Source organism: Clarias gariepinus, chromosome 18, assembly GCF_024256425.1.
Source record: "Clarias gariepinus isolate MV-2021 ecotype Netherlands chromosome 18, CGAR_prim_01v2, whole genome shotgun sequence".
In the NCBI taxonomy this organism is placed as follows: domain Eukaryota; kingdom Metazoa; phylum Chordata; class Actinopteri; order Siluriformes; family Clariidae; genus Clarias; species Clarias gariepinus.
Genome location: NC_071117.1, coordinates 29,079,188 through 29,103,187, shown reverse-complemented (window position 1 = coordinate 29,103,187; position 24,000 = coordinate 29,079,188). Strand labels below are relative to the sequence as shown.

Sequence of the window (24,000 nt, the reverse complement as noted above, 5' to 3'; positions counted from 1 at the left end):
ATTAAAAATTTGTTTTATTTTCTACACAGATGGTGTACCTTGACTGTGTGTGTACACCTGGTGTTTACATCACTCTGGAGTTATTTATTATTTCAGTTACATGAAGTAAAGTTCTGATTTTTTTTTTTAAACAATACACAAATGTTGTGCTTCTCTTCCAGCTGGGAAATAAATCTTAAAGTTCTGGAGGTGTTTCTGTCTGACCTTAATCTAGACTGTGTACGTGTATTTTTTAACTCAGTTTAATGTGGACTCCATCTTGTCAAAGTTTAAGCAATAAAGTTTAATCGTAAAACTTTACAGCGTAGTTTCACAAAAGGTTCAGGTCACATTTTATCTTTTGATAGTAAATTTACAGAAACCAGCAGAGCGATTGTAGTTAAATCATGAGTCCGAGTAGCACAGTGTTTGATTCTCACCATCACATCCCTTAGAGTTCAGATTCCTGACTGTCTGATGCTGAACATGTGCTTTATATAAATTACAAACGAGTGTTGAGGGTGTTTAATGCGGCGAACGTTTAACATAAAATGTAAATCTTTGTTACAGGAGCAGAGTTTTTCACCAAAAGGAGCTTTATTAAATTGGATACACTGCCTTTAATACAACTGTTTAATTTGTGGCTCTCTCATGTACAGCCATAAAAGCTTTATAAAAATTATACAGAGGAAAGAGAAACGAGGAAAAACATTTAAACAGAGCAAAAAACACAGAAGAATGTACATGATAGAGCGGATGAGGAGCCCGGTCACATGGAGCGCCCCCTCCTGACAGGACAGAGAGACACATACAGGGGGAGAGTGTACAGTTTGACAGTTCAGTCAGGGTCATGACCGAGTCAGCGGCCCGAGGACGCGGTGGTGGTGGTGGTGGTCGTTGTGCTTTTGCAGGCCAGTAGTTTCTCCACCATGGTGCGAGCGTAGCGCAGCCGCGAGGCTAGCTCCTTACAGCAGCCGAACTCCTCGATCAGGCTCATCTTGTAGGTGCAGAAGTCTCGGCGCTCGTTGATGTACGTCACGGCGCCCATGAGGGGGCACAGGATCAGCTTAGTGTGGTCCTACGGGGGAGGGGACAGAAGGATGCTGTGAGTTACAAACACACTAGTAGTGAAGTGAAGACGTAGTGAACGGCATCAGTGCAGAATCAAAGTGAAACTGAATCGAGTCCAATCATGTCCTATTGTCATGGGATCCTCATGTGATCTGTAAGAACTGAAGGTTATCTGTGATCTTAATTTGGCGTGAATCTGACGTGTCTAATTTGTTAAAAAGAAAGAAAATTTCTCTTTAAAGAAAAGTTTTGTGTCCTGTGTGTCTCATTTTGAACGAACCTTAAATGTTACTTAGGAAGTGATTTGTTCAGCCGAATATCACAGGCTCTGTACGGGAATTAGTTCATCTGTTTGGGGTCTCTCGAGGCGGTTGTTCATCACGTGACGACCCCTCACGTAATACAAGCTTCCGGGGCTTAATTAATTAATAAACGACTGTACTGAATCGGCCACGCCCCCCCAACAGGAGTGTATCTCCCTCTGAACCAGTCAGTACAAACCTGGAAGAAGTTGATCTGCACCGTGCCGTTGCTCAGGTGGAGCACGATGGCGCTCTTGGTGCGGAACCAGTGGCGCAGGTAAGGCAGGCGCGCCAGCTCGTCCCCGTCCCGCGGAGTGATGTTAGCGCCCGCCTTCAGCAAGTGCTCGCTCATGTAGTTCCTGAAGTACTTCAGCAGAGTAATCTGAAGGGAGCGAGAAGAGCGGTGAGTACACATGCTTGTGTGTGTGTGAGTGAGAGAGACAGTGAGAACGAAGTTAATCAGCGCACCTTTTTGGAGAGCGCAGCGGGGTAGGAGCGCACGCTCAGGTAAGACTCCGCCGCTCCGCGGTCGATGTACTGCAGACTGTCGCCGTCCTCGTACATGATCAGGCGCGTGGAGTCGTTAAACAGAACACCGACGCTGTTATCACACAACTGATACCCTACAACACACACACCCCATGTTCAGCAATACATCACATTACAGACACGCTGTACCCAGAATGCACTTCACCCACGACATGTTCAGCTTAACAGAATCACCTGCTACTGAAATGTGACTTTACTGAACAGAACCCGTGTGTGTATTAGGTTCATGAGATTTAAATTAATAAAAGGACAATAACACTGCACACATCAGTTTAATCACTTTGTTATGGTCTGATGTATTTGAGTGGCGGTGCCGTGTTTAGCGCTTGGCTGGTGTGTGTGTGAGATTCTAACACACGGTTTGACTCATTTCTGACTTCATACACACACCTCAGTGAACACGGCTGCTGTTTCTTTTCATTAAATTAAAGAGCAAATGAATCAAAAGAATCGATTTCAGTTTGATTCTGAATCAGTGAATCAGTCAGAGAGTGAACGAGTCAAGTTTCAGCATTCTGAAGGTGATTCTGATAACTGTGTGTGTGTGTGTGTGTGTGTGTGTGTTTACCGAGGCCGTATTTATCAGAGTAGTCGACCCATTTGCTGATCCAGAAGATGGGGATGCAGGCCGGGTCCTCGGCTTCCTCTGTGACAAAGACACAACCATCAGACATGTTCCATTCAGGCAAGGTGTAGAATCCTTAAAGAGTGTGTGTGTGTGTACCTTGCCGTACGAACTCTCTCTCGGACGGTTTGACTGCGTTCAGGCTGGTCAGCTGCTGCAGCATGTCGGTCAAGTGACAGTCGGGCTGTTCGGGTCCGTCTCTGATCCGGGGGGAAAGGGACGACACAAACAAACAGGTCAGTTTCAGGACGTCTCCCCGTGTTCTGGAGCGTGATAAGAGAACGGACTCACTCTGACCTCTGTGCAGGCTCCTCCTTCAGTGGCTGCTCCACCTTCCCCATCTTCTCGATCGGACTGTCTGTGTCTGAAAATCACACACGAACACAGACTCCCGTCAGGTCATGTCGTTTAATCCCTGTGGGTAGGGTTCAGGGGTGTGTGTTTATTACCTTTGTTGAAAGCAGAGAGCGGTTTGCGGTGCAGGCCTGCCTCCAGACTGGAGGGGGCGATAGAGAAGCGTGGTGGTACGGTGAGACAGGACGTCGGGAGTCTGAGTGGGACGTAACCCGAGGTAAAGAACTCGTCTGAGAGCAGGTCGGCGACGGAGGGGCGGAGCGTGGGGTCGGCGTGCAGCATCCGCCGGATTAGCGCCGTAGCCACAGGGTTAATGTGCTGCAGAGAGAGACAGAGCTCGTAAGACTGCACTTATGCTCATTAAAAAAAAACAAAAAAAAACCTACAAATCTTTCTTTACAATCAATAATAAAAGATTCTCTAAAAAGATTGGTTGCGTTAGATAAACTATACAGAAGATGATGACGGGGTTACTCACTTACCCTGGGAATGGTGTACTCGTTCTTTTTGATGCGGACGTACGTCTCCTTTAGGCACGACGTCTCGAACGGCGGCTTCCCGACCAGCAGCGTGTACCTAAACAACAGAAACGGCGCTCAATCAGAACCAGGTCCCTGAACAAGCAGCTGATCAGAAGCCAGGAAGTGTAAGAGTTACGTACAGGATGCAGCCCAGGGACCAGACGTCCACCTCGAAACTGTGGCCTTTCTTACACAGCACCTCGGGGGCGATGTAGTTCGGCGTCCCGCACAGCGTCTTCTTCCTCTCGCCGTCGAACTCGATCTTAGTGGCCAGGCCGAAGTCACCTGTAAGAGTCAGGAGGATCAGACTGGGAGCGTAGATAAAGATATCTATATGAAAAGGGCCGTCTGAGTCTAAAAAAACTGATTTGTCAGGTTTGAGTTGGATTAGAGGAGGTGTTGGAGCTCTATTATATTTTCTGTACACTATTTCATGCATCTCCTCAGATCCTGTGTAGACTTTATAAAGAGTTAAATGAGAATCTTGTATAAGCGTGTTTCACTACAGATAATGACTCAAGCGTTCAGCATTATCAGTTACGATCAGTTTGTTGACCGTTCGGTCTGATCACATGACCAAACCCATGGAGTAACCAGCAAGCTCACCGATTTTAACCTCCATGTCGTCGCTGAGGAACAGGTTGCCCAGTTTCAGGTCACGGTGGATCACCCTGTTGTTGTGGAGGTAGTGGACACCCTGGATGGTCTGACGCATGAAGTATCTGGCCTCGGGCTCAGTCACCGCCTTCCTGCGCTTGTGCAGCTCCAAAAGGGACTAAAGGGGGGAATAAATAAATAAATAAATAAATGTAAACATTTTATTAATTGAATTTAAAAATGCATGTGAAAAATTAAAACGTTCACTGGAAGAACTACATATTTATGCATTGTAATTTGTAGAATTATCCTGTCGGTCTTAATTTTATTATTATTTTTTTTTTATCTCAATATTCTCCTATTTTGGTGGTCATCTCCAAAAGGTTATAAAATGCAGAAATAAATGAATAAAAAGCACAAACGCCTTAAAGCATTTATAAACAAAGACCACTCTTAAATTAATTATGACGTAAAAACTAAGGTAAAAAAAAGTTACTTTTATTAAAAACCTACTAAAATAAAAGAATTAAAGAGAAACATACTAATAGACTCCTCCCATTCAAACACTAGGGGACAACAACGTCACTTCCGGTCGTTTAAAATCCACAGCACTCAAACGCCAGGTGCAAAAAGTTTTAAAGTGCACTACAAACTGGAATAGAACTTATGTATATAATACACGTTAGAAATAAGCTTAAAAAAATCTATAAATATACTATTGTTTGATAATAAAACTAAAACCCGGACGTGTAGTTTAGTTGTTAGTGTTGGCGAGCTGCGCCTCAGAGCTCGACCGTTGAGCTAGCTAACTCGGCTAATCACCAGAACAGAGAGAGAGAGAGAACGCAGCCTAAACAACCTGAGCTAGTGTGGGAAATGTTTTAAGAATAATAATATTACTATTAAGGACTCCTGAACAGTGTGTGTGAGAAGTTAAAGACACTTCACAGGCCGTAAGTGCGAGTTTAAACGCTAAGGTGATGGGGGATTGGGACGCAGCCCGGGGGCACGCGCAGGCTCGCACGCTCGCGCTCTCTCTCACCCGCCTCCTGCAGATCTCCAGCACCACGAACACGAAGTCGTCGTCCTCGAAGAAGCCGTGGAAGCCGACGACGTGCGGGTTGTCCAGGCTCTTGTGGATGGCGATCTCGGTGCTCATCTTCTCCTTCTGATGCGGCTTCATCAGCAGGGACTTGGGCACGACTTTGCCCGCGAACACCTCGTTGGTGTCCATGTCCGTGATCTCGTAGCACTTGGCGAAGCCGCCTTTGCCCAGGAAGCGGCCCCTCATGTAGCGCTTCATGGTCCGCGGATCCACCAGGATGTCCGGGATCTCCTTCAGAGGAGCAGACTTCGGGTCTGCGTGTGAGGAAGGCTTTACCACCTTCGCCATGCCAGCGCTCATTTCTGGCCCTTTACCGCAACTCAAACCCTGAACCGAACCGCGTCGTGCTAAAGCTCCGGATCTCCTCCTTCTTCAGATGATCTCCGTCCTGATTCGGATTCGAATAAAAACTCCAACTGAAACGCTATTATCTAAACAAATATACACACCTCCGACCCCACACCATGTAGACCTGCACTAACACAACTCCACCTCTAATTATATTTAAATAAAATAAAAATAAACGTGCAAAAAAAAACAATAAAACTGAGTAGTGTTGTTCTACCGGACGCCTCGCACTGACACACTGGCTACTGCATCATTTTTAAATTCTGCCCTGTTCGTTAGCGCCGCCTCTGATTGGCTGTTACACCAGCACCGCCTCTGATTGGCTCTTGCGTTGCCATCGCATCTGATTGGCTAGCCCGATTTGAAATTTCAGGCGAGAACCGCAAAGCATCGTGGAAGGAAGGAAAAAACATGGCGACCTTGAAATTCAAATTAAAAGCTGTAAAATAGCTTTACATTTATTTGTCATTATTTTATCAATTTCTCATCACATCACATTAAAAGGTTTTTGACGTTTAGTTACTAACAATTATTTTTTTATTTATTAATGAACGACATTATATTTGTTATTATTTTTTTTAATACACTTACACTTATTGTGAAATGTTTACAGGAAAACTTCCTATTCCTTTCTCAGATCATTTTGCAGAAGCTGAGAATTGTTATTGCTTTAACGAGACAAATTGTTCTCTCGCTCTTTCTTGCAAAAACAAAAAAAAGTGTGTAAATGTCTTCAAAGGAATTTTAAACTCCACTGTAAAGAGGATATCAATTAAAGTTACAGCTTTATCTCAGACTCCAAAGCACTCAGAATTCAGAATTTACAACCTCTAACTATAAAAAACAAAAACACCCCAACATCATAACAGTCTTGTCAACGCTGAATTTAAGCATTTCTTGCCAACATGGCTGTCTACAGCGTCACCAGTAACTCGAATCTCACTTCAGGACATTAAATGAGATGATGTTTCGTGCTAGAGTTTAACTTTAGATGCACCAACACAGAAACACCAGTCAGTTTAGCCTGTAGCACTCTTTTGTATCTTAGACTCACTGAGTTTGAACAGGATGTAATCATAAGTTCAGATGTTCTGACACCTCACTGCAGATCTCACTGTAATAAATTCAATTCAATTCAATTTTATTTGTATAGCGTTTTTACCAATTGTCATTGCTGCAAAGCAGCTTTACACAATTAAAAGAATTATTTAAGTTTGTATGGAATTTAAATGTGTATGAATCAAAATGGTCAGTTTGTCCCTGGTGAACAAGCCGGGGGCGACAGTGGCAAGGAAAAACTCCCTGAGATGGTAATAGGAAGAAACCTTGAGAGGAACCAGACTCAACAGGGAACCCATCCTCATTTGGGTGAAACAGAAAGCAGTAAATGATCTGCATTTATACAGTGTGTAGGGTGGCAGGCAGGTCAGCTATAATAGCTGATGTTAATTGATGTTAATATGGAGTCCAGGTAGTTATTGAAGACCCAGGTAGACTTGTAAGAAGTTCCAGTCATGAACTATCGAACTGTCAAGTCCCCAGAGAAACAGTTGTCAACACCAGTCGAGGCCAGAACCATTTTCTAGGTAGAGAGAATCATCCCCAGACACCAGACGCATCCCAAAGAGACACACGGGGCATCCATGTGACAAGATCTTCAGCCAGAAGCGGGGCACCAGGATGGGTCAGACAGGTCCGGAGGGCAGAGGGAGTCTGGATCACTGGCAGCTCAGGAACGACATGTGTAGCTCGACAGAGAGAGAGAAAGAGTGAAAGGGGGAGACAGGAGGAGAGAGGAAAGAGAAAGAGGGGGAGAGCAGATATACATATATATAGAGAGAGCAGTAATAAATACAAGCAGTTTTTGTACTGTATGTGCAGTTACAGACTTTAAAGAGATGCACAGATGTTATTATACACGTAACATGTAAGTAACAGAGAAAATCTTAGATTTCTATATCTTTAAATCTTTACAGTTTCTCGATAAGATTAGACAACAAGCTGCGTAAGTGTTTTGTCTCATTGACTTGAAGTGAGAGAGTGAGGCTGAAGGAAAGTCACCAAAATCATCTACACACATGGTGCAGAACCCCAAGATCACGTGCAGAAGTTTAGAATGAGATTCTGCTTTTACTGTCTCCATCAGAAATCTGCTGTAATGGATTTTACAATAGTAGTAGTAGAAATAATAATAATAATAATAATAATAATAATAATTAGTGGTGGCATGGTGGCCTCACACCTCCAGGGTCCAAGTTCGTGTCCCACCTCGGGGTCTGTGTGCATGGAGTTTGCATGTTCTCCTCGTGCTTGGGGGGTTTCCTCTGAGTACTCCAGTTTCCTCCCACAGTTCAAAGACATGCAGAATAGACTAATTAGTGTTTCCAAATTGCCTGTAGTGTGTGTGTGTGTTCTGTGATGGACTGGCACTCTGAGTGTGTACTCCAGTAACATTCTTTTTTTCTGTAATTAGGAAAGTTGTCTCAAATTATAGACAAATGCTTTTATTAATTTAATAAACTTACGCCTTACATTACTTAGAAATCTTTCTGAGCTCCTTTTAATGATATCTTTACGTTTTATACACTGGAGGACCAAAAACCAGTCCAGAAAAAAAGATGTTGCAGCATCACGTTTAACTGTCTGGACAGAATTTACTGGAACTTTTGCAGAACTTGGATATCTGCCTGACCTTTAACCTAAAAGTGATGTTATGAACTGTTATGTATGGGATTTAATAATCTACTTTAAAATAATCTACCAATGCGCTATTGTCTCAATGTAAACAAATTACAGACTTCAAACCTTCCATTTATCTAAAAAATATTAGAAAAAGTAGTATCAGCTCAAATATGCACATTCTTACAGGAAAACAACATCCTAGAAGAATTTCAGTCAGGTTTCAGGCCCCATCATAGTACAGAAACTGCACTAGTTAAGATTGCGAACGACTTGTTTTTAGCTTCGGACCAAGGCTGCATCTCAATATTAGTCTTACTTGATCTAAGTGCTGCATTCGACACCATAGATCATAATATTCTCATAGACCGCCTACAAAATCATATAGGTATTCAGGAACAGGCATTAAAATGGTTTAGATCATACCTGTCTGATCGATACCATTTTGTAGATCTAAATGGAGAACTGTCTGATGTAATGCCAGTGGAATATGGGGTCCCACAAGGGTCCGTTTTAGGACCTCTGCTGTTCTCAATATACATGCTTCCCTTGGGTAACATCATTAGAAGACATGGGATTAGTTTCCCTTGTTATGCTGTTGATACCCAATTATATATCTCAACAAAACCAGATGAAATACCCAAGTTGTCTAGATTAACCGAGTGTGTCCAGGACATAAAAGATTGGATGACCAATAACTTTCTTTTACTAAACTCAGATAAGACAGAGATATTACTCAAACCAGCACACAACAGCTTTCACAATTCAGCCTGCGTTTAGAAGGATGTACTGTTACTACCAGCTCAACAGTAAAAGACCTGGGCGTGATATTAGACAGTAACTTGTCCTTTGAAAATCATATTTCCAATATCACAAAAACAGCCTTTTTCCATCTTAGAAATATTGCCAAACTTAGGAGCATCTTATCCGTATCTGATGCAGAAAAGCTAGTTCATGCATTCATGACCTTTGGCTGAAATAACAGCGCTGAAGTGGTATAAGTGAATTTTAACACGCTGGAGTGGTTTTAAGACAAAACTTCATCTTTATCCTTTGATCTACTTTTTCCATTTCTCATCTGTGATTCACTCTCCGATTACCGAACAGGGAGTGTATTTGTCTGAGCACCAAAGAAGGACAACTTAGTGTAAACAAGGCGTAAGATACTCAACCTTACAGAATGGGATTTCTTTGTATTAAGAAGTTAGACAGAGAGTTCTGCTGTACAGAGAGACACACAGACATGGACGTGGGCTTCAACCTCAAATAATAATAATAATAATAATAATAATAATATCACTATACACATACATTAAAGATCAACAGATTATTATTAGATTGAAACCTTTTAACTCTTTCTACGAACTCTGTAAACATCAATGATTATACTAATGCTAGTAGGAATAAAGAATAAGAGTCTTATTACACTTATATTACATCAATAATCTTAATAAATAACTGTTGAAAAGATGAACTATAATGAGTATTTGAATGGATATTGTGATCAGAAGCACTAGAGTTTGATTAATACTGTATATACTGTATATATGTATAAACACACACACACACAGCTGTCATGCAGTGACCTGAATACACATCTTTCCTTGCTCTCCACTGAGCAACAACACAATATGAGCCACATCTGGTTTTGTTTATCTGCTCCTGAAAATATATTTTTACTATATACACACTCAAAGACACACACGCACAAACACACACATGCATTTTTTCCACTGAATATTGTTCCTGAAGTATAAAAGGTTAAGAGGAAGTGGAAGTTTCCTGTGGAGAGCTGAGACGTGCCGTTCTCAAGGTGGTAAAATAATCACATCGCATTCATATTTAAAAAGTAAGAAATAAAACACTTATTCATTATTCTGATTAATTAATCATTCTATTCTAACTATAATGAATAATATATATTAATTGCTAAAACTCACTGTGGATTGAGAGGATTAAATCTTGGGGGTGTGTGATGTGGCCCTGAAGTACAAGTACTGTTACAGTAACTTAGACAGTTGATTATTTTCCTAGAACAACACTTGTTTTATTGCTTTTATACCACAATTACTTTACCCACAGAAAATACAATGAAGATTGAGAGTTCAGTAATCCATGCTGTCTGAGAGACAATCAGCTCAAATTTCCATCTGTGAAAACTGTGTATTGAGTTAAAAGATTTATGTGGAGCTGTAATGTGTGTATAAAAGAGGTGATTTTGTGTATATGTATGTATATGTGTGTGTGTGTGTGTGTGTGTGTGTGGGCGACTTATGACGGGTATCCGTTGCCTGGAAAGGTTTATCAGAGTGGAAGAGTCACGCTGACTCTGCACAGTTTAGCCCTGCAGGATTACACTTCACATGAGACGACCTCTCGTACACTCACTCGACATAACAACAACTGTCCCTGTGCCATGATGTGATCTGTTCGTTCACCATCATCCAGTGTCCTGTGGGTTCACAGTGCTGTTTGGGAACGTTAAAGAAAAATTCTTTTAGCAGTTACATTTAATATAAAGAAAGGAAATTAATTTACACTCGTGTTATTAGACTTGAACTACAGGACAGCATTACCATTACTGTCAAAACCTGCCGACCATTTCTGCTATAACCCACACTAAAAGCCAAAAGTTTGTACACTCCTTCTAACTCTATGGTCTTTCCCACTTTGTATTTATTTTACTTTATAACAATGCTAAAACCCTTTTGAAGAGTTTCTGTTAATGATGTGTCTGAAGTCTTCATAACGGCTCTAATTTGCGGTACTGTTTGTTAATTGGTGACAATACTGTACTTGTAAGAACTGTTCCAGGACAGCTGACCCTCATGTCTAAAAATAACAACTGACTGTTAGTGTTGTTCTTGTTACTTTATGACCTAATGTCATATGTGTTATTTCATAGTTTTGTTTCAGTATTGTTCTATAATGTAAAAAAATAAATCATAAAACAAAAATTGGAAGGTTTGTTCAAACATTTGACTGGTACTGTATATACAGTACAATCCTTATTCAAGGCAATCCTTACCCCAGCAAGTTCAAAACTTTGTGAAAGTACTTAAAGAACTACTCCATATTAAACCTCATGTGTGAATAATGCAAATATACTGTATATTGAATTCATATTCACACACTTCACTCAGCCTCCAAGGTACATTGAATTTTCTGTCTTATTATTTAATTCATTCAATCATTCAATTCACAATTATAATTTTTTTAAATACAGAATTATTTTAAATTCTGACTTGAATATAAAACACACATACACACAAGCTGTTATTTTTTAAATGAGTGTGTGATAATGTACTGTAGTTATGATGCTCAGTCTGCTGCCCTTCCTTGATAAAGCGTTCCTTCACAGCGTTGTAGCTCCAGGGCATCGCTTAAGAACTTTAAATTCCAAACATGTCTGAGCTGATCAGAGTCAGTTACTTTAAACAAGGACTTTGTACGGTTTTAATCTTTGCATAAAGTGGTTTATTAAACCGTGCAGTTCAAGGAGTAATCATTTCTGTGAATGGGTCTTTTTCATTTTGTTTTTTTTTTTACAAGATTTTTGTTTGTAAATTAACTCTGAATTAGAAAGAAACTTGTTTGGATGTTGTCCTATGTTAAGTTAATTCATTTATTTGCATAAGTTAATATTGTCTATTACTAAGGAGATGCTATAACATGATGAAAAAATATTGATTGAAACTGATTTAATTTGTAAATTAACATTAACTACAAACATATGAAAAATAAGAGAAAAAAGAACACACACATACAGACACACAAACACCACTTTACCGACAGAGACTCTCACTAGCACAACACTAGCACGAACACACACACACACACATAGTCACAGTGTTATAGTAAACAGACAACGCACCCACAGATTAGATTAGATTCAACTTTATTGTCATTGCACATAGTTACAAGGCAACAAAATGCAGTTAGCATCTAACCAGAAATGTAAGTTAGCAGTGCAATATAAACATATACAGTATACAGATCTATAAAACTATATCTATATATATCTATTTATATCTATATCTATCTATCTATATATATATATATATATATATATATATATATACTATAAATAAATAAATAAAAATAAAGGCTATGTATGAATTAGATATACAGAAGGATATACTGTATGTATATATTTAAATTAATAAACAGTGTAAAGTGAGCAGAGATGGATGAATTAATTGACTGAATAAGTGTAGATATACAGATACAGTATGTCTAAATATAAGTATATGGGATAAAGATACACAGAAACTATATATGGTTGAATTTACAGCATGTGCAATAATATGAATATATATATATATATGAATAAATATGAAAAAGTTAACTTAACAGCTGGATGGAAATGCAGAGAGTATATCTATACATACAGTACATATGTTGTTGTTGGTCTTTTGGCTGCTTCCAAGAAGGGGTCGCCACAGCGGAATACCCACTACAACTTGACACAGGTCTTACGCCGGATGCTCTTCCTGACGCAACCCTCCCATTTTATCCGGGCTTGGGACCGGCACTGCAACCAGTGGCTGGGGTTTGGGCATTCGCTGGAAATCGAACCTGGGCTTTCCGCATGGCAGACGAATGGTGTACTGTCTATGTGCAGATTATACAAGTGAATGTACAGGGAATATTTACAGAGATATTATACAGGGATGTTGGGTTATCAGTTATGGTAATACTGCCTATGTAAGGGGGTTAACAGAAGGAAGTATTTAGTAAGGTAACCACTGTGGGGTAAAAACTGTTCCTCATCCTGCTGCTCTTGGCTTTTAGGCATCTGGACCTTTTTCCAGAAGGGAAGATCTTGACTATATGTTTGACGCATGTGCACTAAGACGATTACCCACATTACTGCTCGTATTTCAAGACCTCGCTTGTTTACCGAGTTGAAATTTATTAAAATTTTTTGCTTATCTTGCAAAACACTCACAGACCAAGGTACTTGCAATCCAAGGTTCCACAGTATTAATTATGGCGGATGACAGAGATGCGTGCTGCTCATTAACAATGTGGCTTTGTGTTAAATTGAATTTTAAGTTAAATGTTAAACTCTTAAACTATTTTTAATTAGTTTGTAGTGTTTAAATGTTGCGCTCGTTTTTTTAAGTGAGAAAACTAAAAAGCTACATTTAATTACTCATCCAAATGATAACAGGGAAAATGTAATATTGAATCAGGATATTTATAAAATAGTGATGCTTATAGAATTGTAATATTACTCTAATGATCACCGCGGTATCGTGATAGTATCGTATCGAGAGGTGACTGAGTGAATTTATACAAATCAGAGTTTATACAGAACTACACGGATCACAGATTCAGACATCACGCATCGAGCATGATAACAGTTCCGTTCCACTATGTTTAATTTTAACATTGCATATATATCTAATATACATTAAAATACCAAAATATATGTTAGTTAATAGTTTATTATAGAACAATTAACAAGTTACCATGAAAACTTCACCTAATTTTCCCTTACATCTTAACATCTAGCTATCGATTACTTTTGCCTGCCAGCTCCAGTCGCGGGAAGTTTGTCATGGCGCTGTGTGTGGACGTCCATCGACTTCACATCATCACAATATTGTTCTTAACTTAATTATGACACACATTTTTATCCAACGTGTCATGATTCTACTTATTTAGAGCGACTTTTTATACAGGTATTTGCCTGGTTTTCTTGCGCGCTATGCTTTAAAAACCTCTCGTTAGCACTTAGCTAACTACAGTTTGTTATCGCCTCAGCGATGGCCGCGTCCTGAATGGCTCAGTGGCCCCCTTTGTAAGGGCTCTACATAGGGTATGGAGTAAGAGTGTTTATCGAGCTGCCTAGGGCACCAGATGTCCAGGAGTTATTTAATTTGGGACGTAGCTCCGGAGAACACTCACATCAGCCGAACATTTTAATGTCTTTTACAGGATAAAGAGTCAGAATGTCGGAGGAATGTCTCACAAGTCAAGATAAAGAAGAGGTACGTGTTCAATTTTGTAATGAGGATATATATATTTTTTTTGCCTGAAATTTTTGTGAGGTATTTTGGTGGCGATTCATTCGCGGGTGAGTCGACTCGTTAAAGTGAATCCGAAAAGAGTCGATTCAGATTGTAAAATTTAGAGTAAGATTTTATGCAACAATATCAGCTATACTTAGGAGTAGATGTGTGATATATGCATAGAAATTATTATAAATAAATAAATAAATAAATAAATAAAACTACGTCAAGTTTGCAGGATTTAAAAAAAGGTCTGAAAGAATCGACTCATCATTGATACGAGCCAGATTATTTGGCTCACAGGCAGTTTACATGCAGTCTTATAACCTGATAATAAACATTAAAATAGAAAATAGGCTTTCTATAAATTAGTCTTTTTACAAATAATCCTTATTAAAACGAAGTACCTCAGAATGCTAAGAATCATCACACATGGTGTTCTAGTAAAAAATGTACAAATTATATCAGGAGCGTTCAAGTCAAACCGGTACTTGTGATAGCATTTCTTCTGTTTTAAGCATAAAACCGATTAATGTTTACGGGGATAAGTGCATTAGTATGATCGGGGATTATATGGAGAAATAAATTATAAGTTTTTACCATCATAACTGTTATTCTGCACAATTAAAAGTCCTTGTTTGACTTGAACGCCCTATCGTATAGTATAACTGGGGGTTTTGGGATTACTGAGGGAAGAAACACAACAATATTAAAATTATATTAAGCCAAATGGCCTCTCTTGCTTCTATTTTTGATGTTTTCTTTCAGCTGAGGCGGAGACTGAAGCTGCTGCAGAAGGAGTATGAGAGAACGGCACAGAGATTACAGGCACGTTACACTCGTATGATGTATTTATAGCGTGTTCTTGATGAGTACACATTAATTTGATTAGTTTTCAAATTAGCATTTAAAGCAAAGTAAAAATTGTTTTCATAGATTGTACAAGTGTGTTTTAAGGTGTATAGGATTGTGGAGAGTGTATGGTGGACTGGTGTTTTATCACTGTATTCCTGCCTCACACTGGCCAGGATGAAGTGCTATGTTGTGCATATACGTGAATGTAATTGTGTGTGCGTGTGTGTTAGCGTGCGGAGCGGAGAGACGCGGTGCGTAAGCATGTCCAGAACACCATCTTGGCACAAAACAGTCTGCTGCACGTCAACACATCAACCATATTGGACCAAAGCCTCTCTTCTACACCAGAGCAGCTTTCTAACCAGACTATTCCTTCAGATGCCAGTAAGTGCTCTTACACAGTGTTTATTAGTTGTAATGAATGTTTTTAGAGGAGACCTGTGTCTCACACACACTTCAAAATGGATGATGATGATTTTTTTTTAACATTCTCAGCTAAGGTTCGCTTCCATCTTTCTGACGCCGCTCCTTTTTCCACCCTGACGTGTAAACGCAGCCCGTCACGAGCACACCGTCTCCGCTCCAAGCGAAGCCTTCTACGTCTGCGGGTCAAGGAGAGAGAGTCTGATACTGAAGGAAGTCAAAAAGAGACGATAGAGGGAACGGAAGACAGGTGGAGGGAGGAGAATGGAGAGACAGAGAGCGAGCGTGTGCGTGAGGCAAAGGAGAAGGTCATAGAGAGAGAAGGGACTGAGGAGGAAAGGAAACAGGATGGGGAGAATACTGAGAAGACAGAAATGCCAAAGGAAAAGGAAGAAAAATTGACATCAGTAAATCTTCAGTCAGCAGCGGAGCGCTCCCCTTTAATCGAATCACCTCTAACGAAGCTCTTAGGCGTTAACGTCCCTCTTCCTCCTGACCAATCAGCACTTAGAAAGTCCCCGTCATCCTCCTTCCATTCCAGCCCCAGTGATCATTCTAACCCGTCAAACGAAACCTTGAGTCAGTCCTGCCCCGAGCCCGTTAACCAGGTCCAGAAAACTCCAGGAAACACCGATTACATCACTTCCTGCACCTTAATCGAAGGTTTGCCATTTCCTGTCGAGTATTATGTCCGTACCACCAGGCGAATGGCGTCGGCTCACAGCCCCGTGGATCTGAACGCTGTGATCCAGAGCCAGCTCTCAAACGGGCGGGGCAGACGGAGATCAAACAGAAGTCGCCTTACATCACAACCCTCATCTGAAAAACCTCAGGAGAAAAGAGTCCCTAAGAAACGAGGTCCGAGAGGACGGCGAGGACGCAGGAGAGCGTGCGAGTCTGATTCATCTGGTCAGTCCGAGTCCCTCCTCCAATCGCCATCTTCACCCCAAACACAGGAACTGATACCGTCCTCCAGACAGAACTCTGACGCTGCTCCGGATTCTCAGCTTCACCTCAGCTGGGAGCGCTCCCCAGAGTCCGGAGTCTATCCCATTTTCAGGAAGAGGCGCGGACGCCCTCGCGGTTCACAGTCTCAAAGTCCTGCGAGCATTAACGGTAACTTCTGTAATATAAAAAAAAATTATTTAAACATGTTGCACAACAAAGGTAATGCACATTACACATGATGGTTAGGTTTAACTGTAAACTGCAAGCAAAATACACAGCATTTCTTTTGCTTAACTAAAAAAATTATATATTGCATTCTGAGAAGGAAGAGGACAAATAATAAAAAAATGAAATAATAAGGATACTATATGAATTAATTTACTTCAGTTTGTGTATAATGTGTATATATACAGTACATATATTTCTAATGTAGGTGTAAAGTAGCATTTTTTAACGTTTGTTTTATTTTCAGATTTCTCACACCTTTTGCTTTCCTTACCGTCCCTCACTCGGGCCCTGAGGACGAGGGATTTCCGTCACCTCCACGGTCTGCTCATGACCTTCGACGTGCAGGATTTTCACCTCCCTGATGACGAGTTCGGACAGCTGAAACTAGAGCGGCTTTGCTCGTCCTGCTCCAACGCCGAATCCTTCACGTACAACGCGTGCTTCAGAAAGATCGGGCTTGCGAATAATCGCGAAAGTGGACCAGATGAAGAGCAGAAGGTCGCTCTGAACTCGTTAGCACGTAGCACTTCTTTAGAGAGCAGTCTTCCTTTAACGTTTACTGAACATTCAAGGGCCGAACAATCAGAGCACGATATTGTGAGGCAGACTCTCGATATAACACCAGAACCTGACAGTCTTTTGCAGGGATCCATCACAAACCAGTCGGAACCACAGCACAACAGCATAGAGCGAACCAACTCAAACGCTCCTCACACACACTCAGCTGGCCGGAGTGCAGTGCTAAACCTCAGCATGTCCCTGACCTCACACACTCAGCCTGATCACCATCCTTCTCTCATCTCACTGGGGGCGAGTCCTGACGTGTTAGACCCGGCCCCCTTCTCAGAGCTCACGCCTTTCCCCTTGTGTTCGGATCAGGAGAAAGTGAAAAACAGAACACCTGAACATGTGTACGACGAGATCAGAACTGATGCAGTCAGCTGTAACGCACAGACACGGGCGCGTGATGTCTCGGAGCACGCGTTCGACACGACGTGTAGTGGTGACGTTTATAAAACGGAGGTTAAAGCACCTGAAACAGCGAACAACGTCTTGATAACCGCTGACGTGGAGAGACAAGGGTCTGACTTTACTGGTGAAAAAAGAGTGACGCTAGTGAACTTCAGCCCACAGGAAGGAGGCGCGGACGTTCCTGAGATCATAAAGCAAGTTTTAGTTTGCTCAGAAGCAGGGAACCAGCAGCATACTGTTCATTCTTGTTCCCAGAACGACCCGGCTCCTCCCCCGAGCGACCCGGCTCCTCCCCCGAGCGACCCGGCCCCTCCCCCAAACGACCCTGCTCCTCCCCAGAACGACCCGGCTCCTCCCCAGAACGACCCGGCTCCTCCCCCGAGTGACCCTGCTCCTCCCCAGAATGACCCGGCTCCTCCCCAGAACGACCTGGCTCCTCCCCCGAGTGACTCAGCTCCTCCCCCAAATGACCCGGCTCCTCCCCCGAACAATCACATTCCTCCCCAAAACGACCCTGCTCTTTCTCAGAAAAAACACCTTACTCAGAAAGACTCCCCACTTCCTGAAAGTTTCCCTTCTCTTTTTGAAAATAGCTCCCTTCTACCAAACAACCCTGTCCTGTCTCAAAACGCTCCCCCTCTCTCTAAGAATACTCCTCCCCTTTCCCATAATGTCCCCCCTCATTCTAATCAAAGCCGCCCGAGCGAGGCTCCACACACCGATGAGCTCTACACCGTCTCTGAAGTGGATTTTCATTCCCAAACCCTAACGAGCAGAACATCACCACATGGAGATAATGACAACATGTTAAATGACATGACATCATCACTTCCTGTTCTCGCAGCCAATCAGACAGAAGACGGCGACGCCACTCTGAGTTTAGTTAAAACCGGTCGAACACACACTCGAGATTCCCATGTGGACCTCCTTTCCTGTGGATCTCTTCGGAAAACTCACACGCTGAAGGTAAAGACGTCAGCAGCGGTGTCTTTCTCCCACTGATTATTTTCCTAACTCAGCACGCCCCCTAGTGTTCAATTACTCACAAATACCCACAGTTTATCGTATCTTTCTCCTCTTCAGGCGCTGGACGGAGGGTGTGTGTTGGATGTGTGTGTGGTGCGATGGCCGTCTGATGACTGGTGTGTGTGTGTTGCCGGGGAGTGGAATGTGTGTGTTTGGAAGCAGGAAGCTGGCAGCCAGCAGTGGAGTCTTCTGTACACTTGGACCTTCACACAAGTAAACACACACACACACACACTTTATACTTTTGATCTGTGCTATCAGGACTCATGCTGGTTTCTCTCCTTTTTTCTGAAAAGCTTTTAGGTTTAAATCTCGTCAGTCTTTAATATATTTCTGTTTTGCATCACAGAGGTACTGACCCCTGAATGTGTGTGTGTGTGTGTGTGTGTGTGTAGTCAGTGATCTCTCTTCAGGTAATTCCTGACTCTTCAGCGCTGCTTTGTGTGTGTTTGGGGAGGCTGGAGATCACAGAGGCAAGGTAACACACACACACACACACACACACACACACACACGTACTGTATACAGTGCATCCGGGAAGTATTCACAGCGCGTCACTTTTTCCACATTTTGTTATGTCACAGCCTTATTCCAAAATTGATTAAATTCATTCACACACAACACCCCATAATGACAACATGAAAAATGATTACTTAAGATTTTTGCTAATTTATAAAAAAAAAAAAAAAATTGAGAAAGCATGTGTACATAAGTATTCAAAACGTTTGCAAAATTAAGCTCAGGTGCATCCTGTTTCCCCTGATCATCCTGTTTCCCCTGATCATCCTTGAGATGTTTCTGCAGCTTAATTGGAGTCCACTTGTATTAAATTCAGTTGATTGGACGTGATTTGGAGAGACACACACCTGTCTATATAAAGTCTCACAGTCAAAAGTTCATGTCAGAGCACAAACCAAACATGAAGTCATAGGAATTGTCTGTAGACCTCCAAGACAGAATTGTCTCCAGGCACAGATCTGGGAAAGGTTACAGAAAGATTTCTGCTCTCCTCCATCATCTGTAGGTGGAAGAAGTTAGAAACGGGCCGGCCATCTAAACTGAGCGATCGGGGGAGAAGGGCCTTAGTCAGGGAGGTGACCAAGAACCCGATGGTCACTCAGTCAGAGCTTTAGAGGTCCTCTGTGGAAAGAGAAGAACCTTCCAGAAGGACAACCATCTCTGCAGCAATCCACCAATCAGGCCTTCATGGTAGAGCGGCCAGAGAGTCTCATCAGACCTGAGAATTTTGTTTATCTTGGTCTGAGAGTCCTTCAGGTGCCTTTTGGCAAACTCCAGACAGGCTGCCATGTGCCTTTTACTAAGGAGTGGCTTCCGTCTGGCCACTTCACCATATGGGCCTGATTGGTGGACACAGAGACATGCACACACACACACACAGACACATGAGCATAACCCACACATGCACATAGACAGACAGACAGACAGACAGACAGACAGACAGACAGACACGCACATGCACATTTAATTTTGATAAATAGAATTATGAAAAATCATGAACAGTACTTGATCTCATATGTGTGTGTACATGCGTGCGCGCGCGCGTGTGTGTGTGTGTGTGTGTGTGTGTGTGTGTGTGTGTAGGGTGCTGTTCTGCCCCAGTACAGATAGTGAGTTCTCCCAGACTGATCTGTGTAAAGCAGCGCTGCAGGCCGTGCTCGCTGTCTCGGATCGCAGGGTGGCGTGTTGCTCCGCTCCCGGACCTCAGCAGAACCTGGAGGTGTTTACACTTACTCAGGATGGCAGGTAATTATAACACAAACACACACACACACACACACACACACACACATACACACACGTATAAACCTGTTTCCTCTTTGCAGGATCAGAGAATCTCTGTCCCTGGTCTCCGGTTATCAGACGGTCCAGACACTGGTGTTGGTGGAGAGGGAGAGAGACGCCCTGATTGGTTGGACCGAACACAACAGTCTCCTCATATGGTAAGAATCTCCGCTTCTGATTCAGATTCTGTCCGTTGTGTGAATCTCATCTTAAACTGACGGCTTATTCCTGATGCTGATGAATTCTACAGTTAAACTTAATTCCGTATTGCTGACGCGTACGTAGAAATGTCGTAAATAAAGATAAAGACTAATGAAACGGAGTTGTAAAGAATCCAGTTATGGTATTGTAAATAAACTCAGTGTTCTGTTCGTTACACTCCATCCCAAAGTCAGATTTAAATTTTATCCCATGCTACATGAAGAGTGCATTATTACAGGATGGTTATGAGGTCTAATACTCATCTAATTTAACGCAAGCTTATCTCTGACTGTTAACTACAGCTGACTCTCTCTGTTACTCACATTTAAGATCATTTGAACTGTATTTTATGTTTTCAAGTAATTCCGTTTTAGATCTGTTTTAAACGTTATATATTATCATGGTCTATATCATTCTATTTTCTCCTGACACATGATGTCTGATCTGATTACAGTTTAATTCATTAGACTTGTGTCTAATCAGAGTGTAACGTATGATGTATTTATATGGAACTCGTTTGAGGAAAGATTAGATGTCTTTTTCTGTTATTTCTGGTGTTTTAGACGTGTGTGTGTGTGTGTGTGTGTGTGTGTGTGTGTGTGTGTTTTTCTGCGCACCTCAGGAACATGAGATCAGGCCTGCTGCTCCAGACTATTCGCCTGGCAGAGAGCGTTTCCACGGCAACCTGTCTGAGAGGATACTCGTACAGGGTAGGGGTGTAGAGTCTGACTCACAACATTTAAGCGAAGGTAGAAACATTAGGATTTCAGGTGTCTGTTATCACCGGTCTACTGAGGTCAGATCTGCAGTGGTGGAGCTGTGCTGGAGGAACTGTTAGGGTCAGTTTAGGCCACGCCCACTGAGGACACACAGTGTCATTGGAACTTACACACACACACTGTAGTGTTAGTGTTTAACCAGTAACAGCACTGTGTCATAGTGTTTTACTACGAAGTCATGTGTATTGTTTACACCATTTACAACATTGTTTTTATCTATATTTTCTCTCACTGTGTATCATCAGTCAGTCATCTCTCTCTCTCTCTTTCTTTCTCCCCTTTTTCTCTCTCCCCTCTCTCTCTCTCTCTCTCTCTCTCTCTCTCTCTCTCTCTCTCTCTCTCAGGGTGCACTGTGTGTGTTACTGCAGGAGGCGAGTACGTGCCAGGAAGAACTCGGTTCTACACTTTTTACTCTGGTCGCGGCAAATCCACTGACGGGCGATTCTCTGACCCTGCGCACCATCAGCACCCCGTCAGCCTCCGCAGAGCGGTAACACACACTCCACAACTCCTCCCTCAGACTGACTGCTTCACCGAACTCACATTCCAATTACATATAATTACAGTTAGTCCCCGAATTAGAATTTCCGCAGAAGTATCACACGTGTATTGTACAAAAAATAGTCACCGCAGTGCAGCAGATACAATATTTACAATATTTTCAGTGTGTAGGTGAATAAAATTTTAAAAGTCCGGTATATTGTGTGTGTGTGGGAGAAATGAGTCGTCCTCACCGGTTTCAGTGAATCAGTCCGGGATCACGATGATAGAGAATGTCTGTCCTGTACAGCTGTCCTGATGGTTAATAATCCAATATAGTGGAAAACATCTCTGAAGCAAAATGGTGTCCTGGATTCCCCTCGCCATTTAAAGGCGCAGAGACAACACTGTTACATTTCATTGTGAGATTAATTTACTTAGGCGCAGTTACGGTTGTTGGGAAAGATCAGATTTAGTTAAGTGGACTGTTAGACTTTATATTGTATATTCGTGTCAAAGGTGTATAAGACTCACTTTGTCGAACAAATTCGACTACCTGTATATTTAAGGTTTAATGAGTGTTATTTTCCCCACAAACTTGAGTTTATTGCAGGTCCGGTGACCTCAGCGAATGCTTAATTAACCTTTAATTTACGACTGTGAGTCTTAGCACAGTCTCATGATTTCAGTTCTGGTTCCTGGATCCAGGTCCAGATGTTCTGTTCATTACGGTTGATGGAGACAGTAGAGTAATCTTAACTCTGTTAGAGCAGTAGGTTTATCTGAGATGAGCTCTGATTGTTTCATTTTCTTCCCTCTCTAATCTGCTCGCAGGTTGATAGACGGAGATGTGTGTGAGTCCGCGCTCGTAGGCGTTTTCCAGTCAGGACTGGCTATCTGGAAGCTTACAGGGGGCGTGGCCTGTGTGTATGCAAACGAGCCAGCAGAAGTGTGCCGCCTGGCGCGGTGGGCGGGGCCAAACACGCTCCTCACCGGATACCTGAACGGGGACGTGAACATCTATCAGTTTACACCTGCAGAGTAAAAAAAAATAAATCAAGATTATTAATTATACAAAAAGAAAGTTTATACGCTGAGACAGGATCTTCTTCAGTTCTTCAGTAAAATACACACAGTTCTAAACACACACACAACATGCACTAAATGTGTGGGAGAAATTTGATATGTTCTGTATTACTGTAAAATTTTTTTGCTTACAAAATAAAATCTGACTTTTAGAGACACATGATTAAGATTGTTTTCTGTGAAATGTGTGTGTGTGTAAAAAACATTTTATCAGCTTATTTGGTTTATTGTCTCAGTTTGTTAACACGTACCACAGAAACCCATAGAGAAAAAAAAAAAACTTCATTAAAAGTGCGTGTGTTTTTATTACAGTCATTTAATAGGTGGTAGTGTTCTTATTTTTGGAAATATTGTTTAGTTAATCAATTAATTAATTACTAACTTACTTAATTAATATATGCTAAGCTGCTAATAATAGATTGTTTGTTTGTTTCTTTGTTTGTTAATTAACTGATAAAATATTTGTAGTAGTCCGGGAGGCGGTGCTTTGCATTTGTCATTCTTCTGTGGAAAAAGACAAACATGATAGATCAGTGGATCTTATTTTTCTGTCTTACTTCACAAAATCTGTTTGTTTGTTTGTCACAGACATACATTATTAGTCGTACTAAAAAAATACAGACGTAATGACTATAATTTAAAAGCTGAACACGTTCAGGGTCATGGAATAAGTTTTAACACGTTCAAGTATTTTTCAGTACTGAAGTTTAAATGTTATTGACACCACAGTACTATTAATTCCTGGGCCCTTATTGGTCAGAAGGTGAATGGAAGGAGTCTTTAGTAGAGGGGAAGCTGTGCGCCGCTGCCCTTACAGAAGCCAGTTGGCCAGTTTCCAAAGTGTAAAAAGAATAAAACAATTTAAAGCAGTGTGAATAACTTCCTGTAACTGGACCCCTGATTAGCCTATAATGCCAGGGACCTTTAATGAGTTAATAGATCAATCTATGACTCAGTTTTAGACACTTTTGTGACCAAATGCCAAAAAAAAATGGGTCAAATTAAATAGAATTAATGGACTAATAGTTGATTATTAATCAATAATTATT

At 41.6% G+C, this 24,000-nt stretch overlaps 2 protein-coding genes across 4 annotated transcripts; one reads left to right on the top strand and one right to left on the bottom strand.

Annotated features, from left to right (window-relative positions):
- Positions 1 to 553: 553 nt before the first annotated feature.
- plk1 (polo-like kinase 1 (Drosophila)) lies at positions 554 to 5,693 on the bottom strand. 2 transcript variants are annotated; one of them, XM_053476600.1, is made up of 11 exons: positions 5,041 to 5,693; positions 4,008 to 4,176; positions 3,542 to 3,686; positions 3,363 to 3,456; positions 2,976 to 3,198; positions 2,818 to 2,890; positions 2,626 to 2,726; positions 2,470 to 2,547; positions 1,821 to 1,975; positions 1,552 to 1,734; positions 554 to 1,057 (listed from the first exon to the last, which is right to left on the bottom strand). In XM_053476600.1, exons 1-11 carry the CDS (start codon positions 5,401 to 5,403, stop codon positions 839 to 841), a joined length of 1,803 nt encoding a protein of 600 aa, XP_053332575.1. In that variant the 5' UTR covers positions 5,404 to 5,693; the 3' UTR covers positions 554 to 838. The 2 variants fall into 2 exon arrangements, with proteins under 2 accessions (XP_053332575.1, XP_053332576.1); XM_053476601.1 differs by having other exon boundaries at positions 2,824 to 2,890.
- A 7,977-nt stretch (positions 5,694 to 13,670) lies between these two features.
- palb2 (partner and localizer of BRCA2) lies at positions 13,671 to 23,114 on the top strand. 2 transcript variants are annotated; one of them, XM_053476592.1, is made up of 13 exons: positions 13,671 to 13,820; positions 14,077 to 14,129; positions 14,919 to 14,978; positions 15,236 to 15,389; positions 15,501 to 16,544; positions 16,849 to 18,542; positions 18,660 to 18,815; positions 18,998 to 19,080; positions 20,205 to 20,366; positions 20,447 to 20,563; positions 21,229 to 21,316; positions 21,730 to 21,875; positions 22,700 to 23,114. In XM_053476592.1, the coding sequence occupies exons 2-13, from the start codon at positions 14,091 to 14,093 to the stop codon at positions 22,908 to 22,910; spliced, it is 3,954 nt and encodes a 1,317-aa protein (XP_053332567.1). In that variant the 5' UTR covers positions 13,671 to 13,820; positions 14,077 to 14,090; the 3' UTR covers positions 22,911 to 23,114. The 2 variants fall into 2 exon arrangements, with proteins under 2 accessions (XP_053332567.1, XP_053332568.1); XM_053476593.1 differs by having other exon boundaries at positions 13,672 to 13,957.
- The last annotated feature ends 886 nt before the right edge of the window (positions 23,115 to 24,000 follow it).

What these genes read in the sequence shown, in the direction of transcription:
- plk1 (XM_053476600.1), bottom strand. Translation starts at nt 5,403, where the DNA reads ATGAGCGCTGGCATGGCGAAGGTGGTAAAGCCTTCCTCACACGCAGAC. An exon ending in TGGAGATCTGCAGGAGGCGG is followed by an intron (nt 4,177 to 5,040) that starts GTGAGAGAGAGC and finishes TCCCCCCTTTAG; the next exon opens with TCCCTTTTGGAGCTGCACAA. An exon ending in GAGAGAGTTCGTACGGCAAG is followed by an intron (nt 2,548 to 2,625) that starts GTACACACACAC and finishes TCTTTGTCACAG; the next exon opens with AGGAAGCCGAGGACCCGGCC.
- palb2 (XM_053476592.1), top strand. Translation starts at nt 14,091, where the DNA reads ATGTCGGAGGAATGTCTCACAAGTCAAGATAAAGAAGAG. An exon ending in AAGTCCTGCGAGCATTAACG is followed by an intron (nt 16,545 to 16,848) that starts GTAACTTCTGTA and finishes TTTTATTTTCAG; the next exon opens with ATTTCTCACACCTTTTGCTT. An exon ending in TGAGAGGATACTCGTACAGG is followed by an intron (nt 21,317 to 21,729) that starts GTAGGGGTGTAG and finishes TCTCTCTCTCAG; the next exon opens with GGTGCACTGTGTGTGTTACT.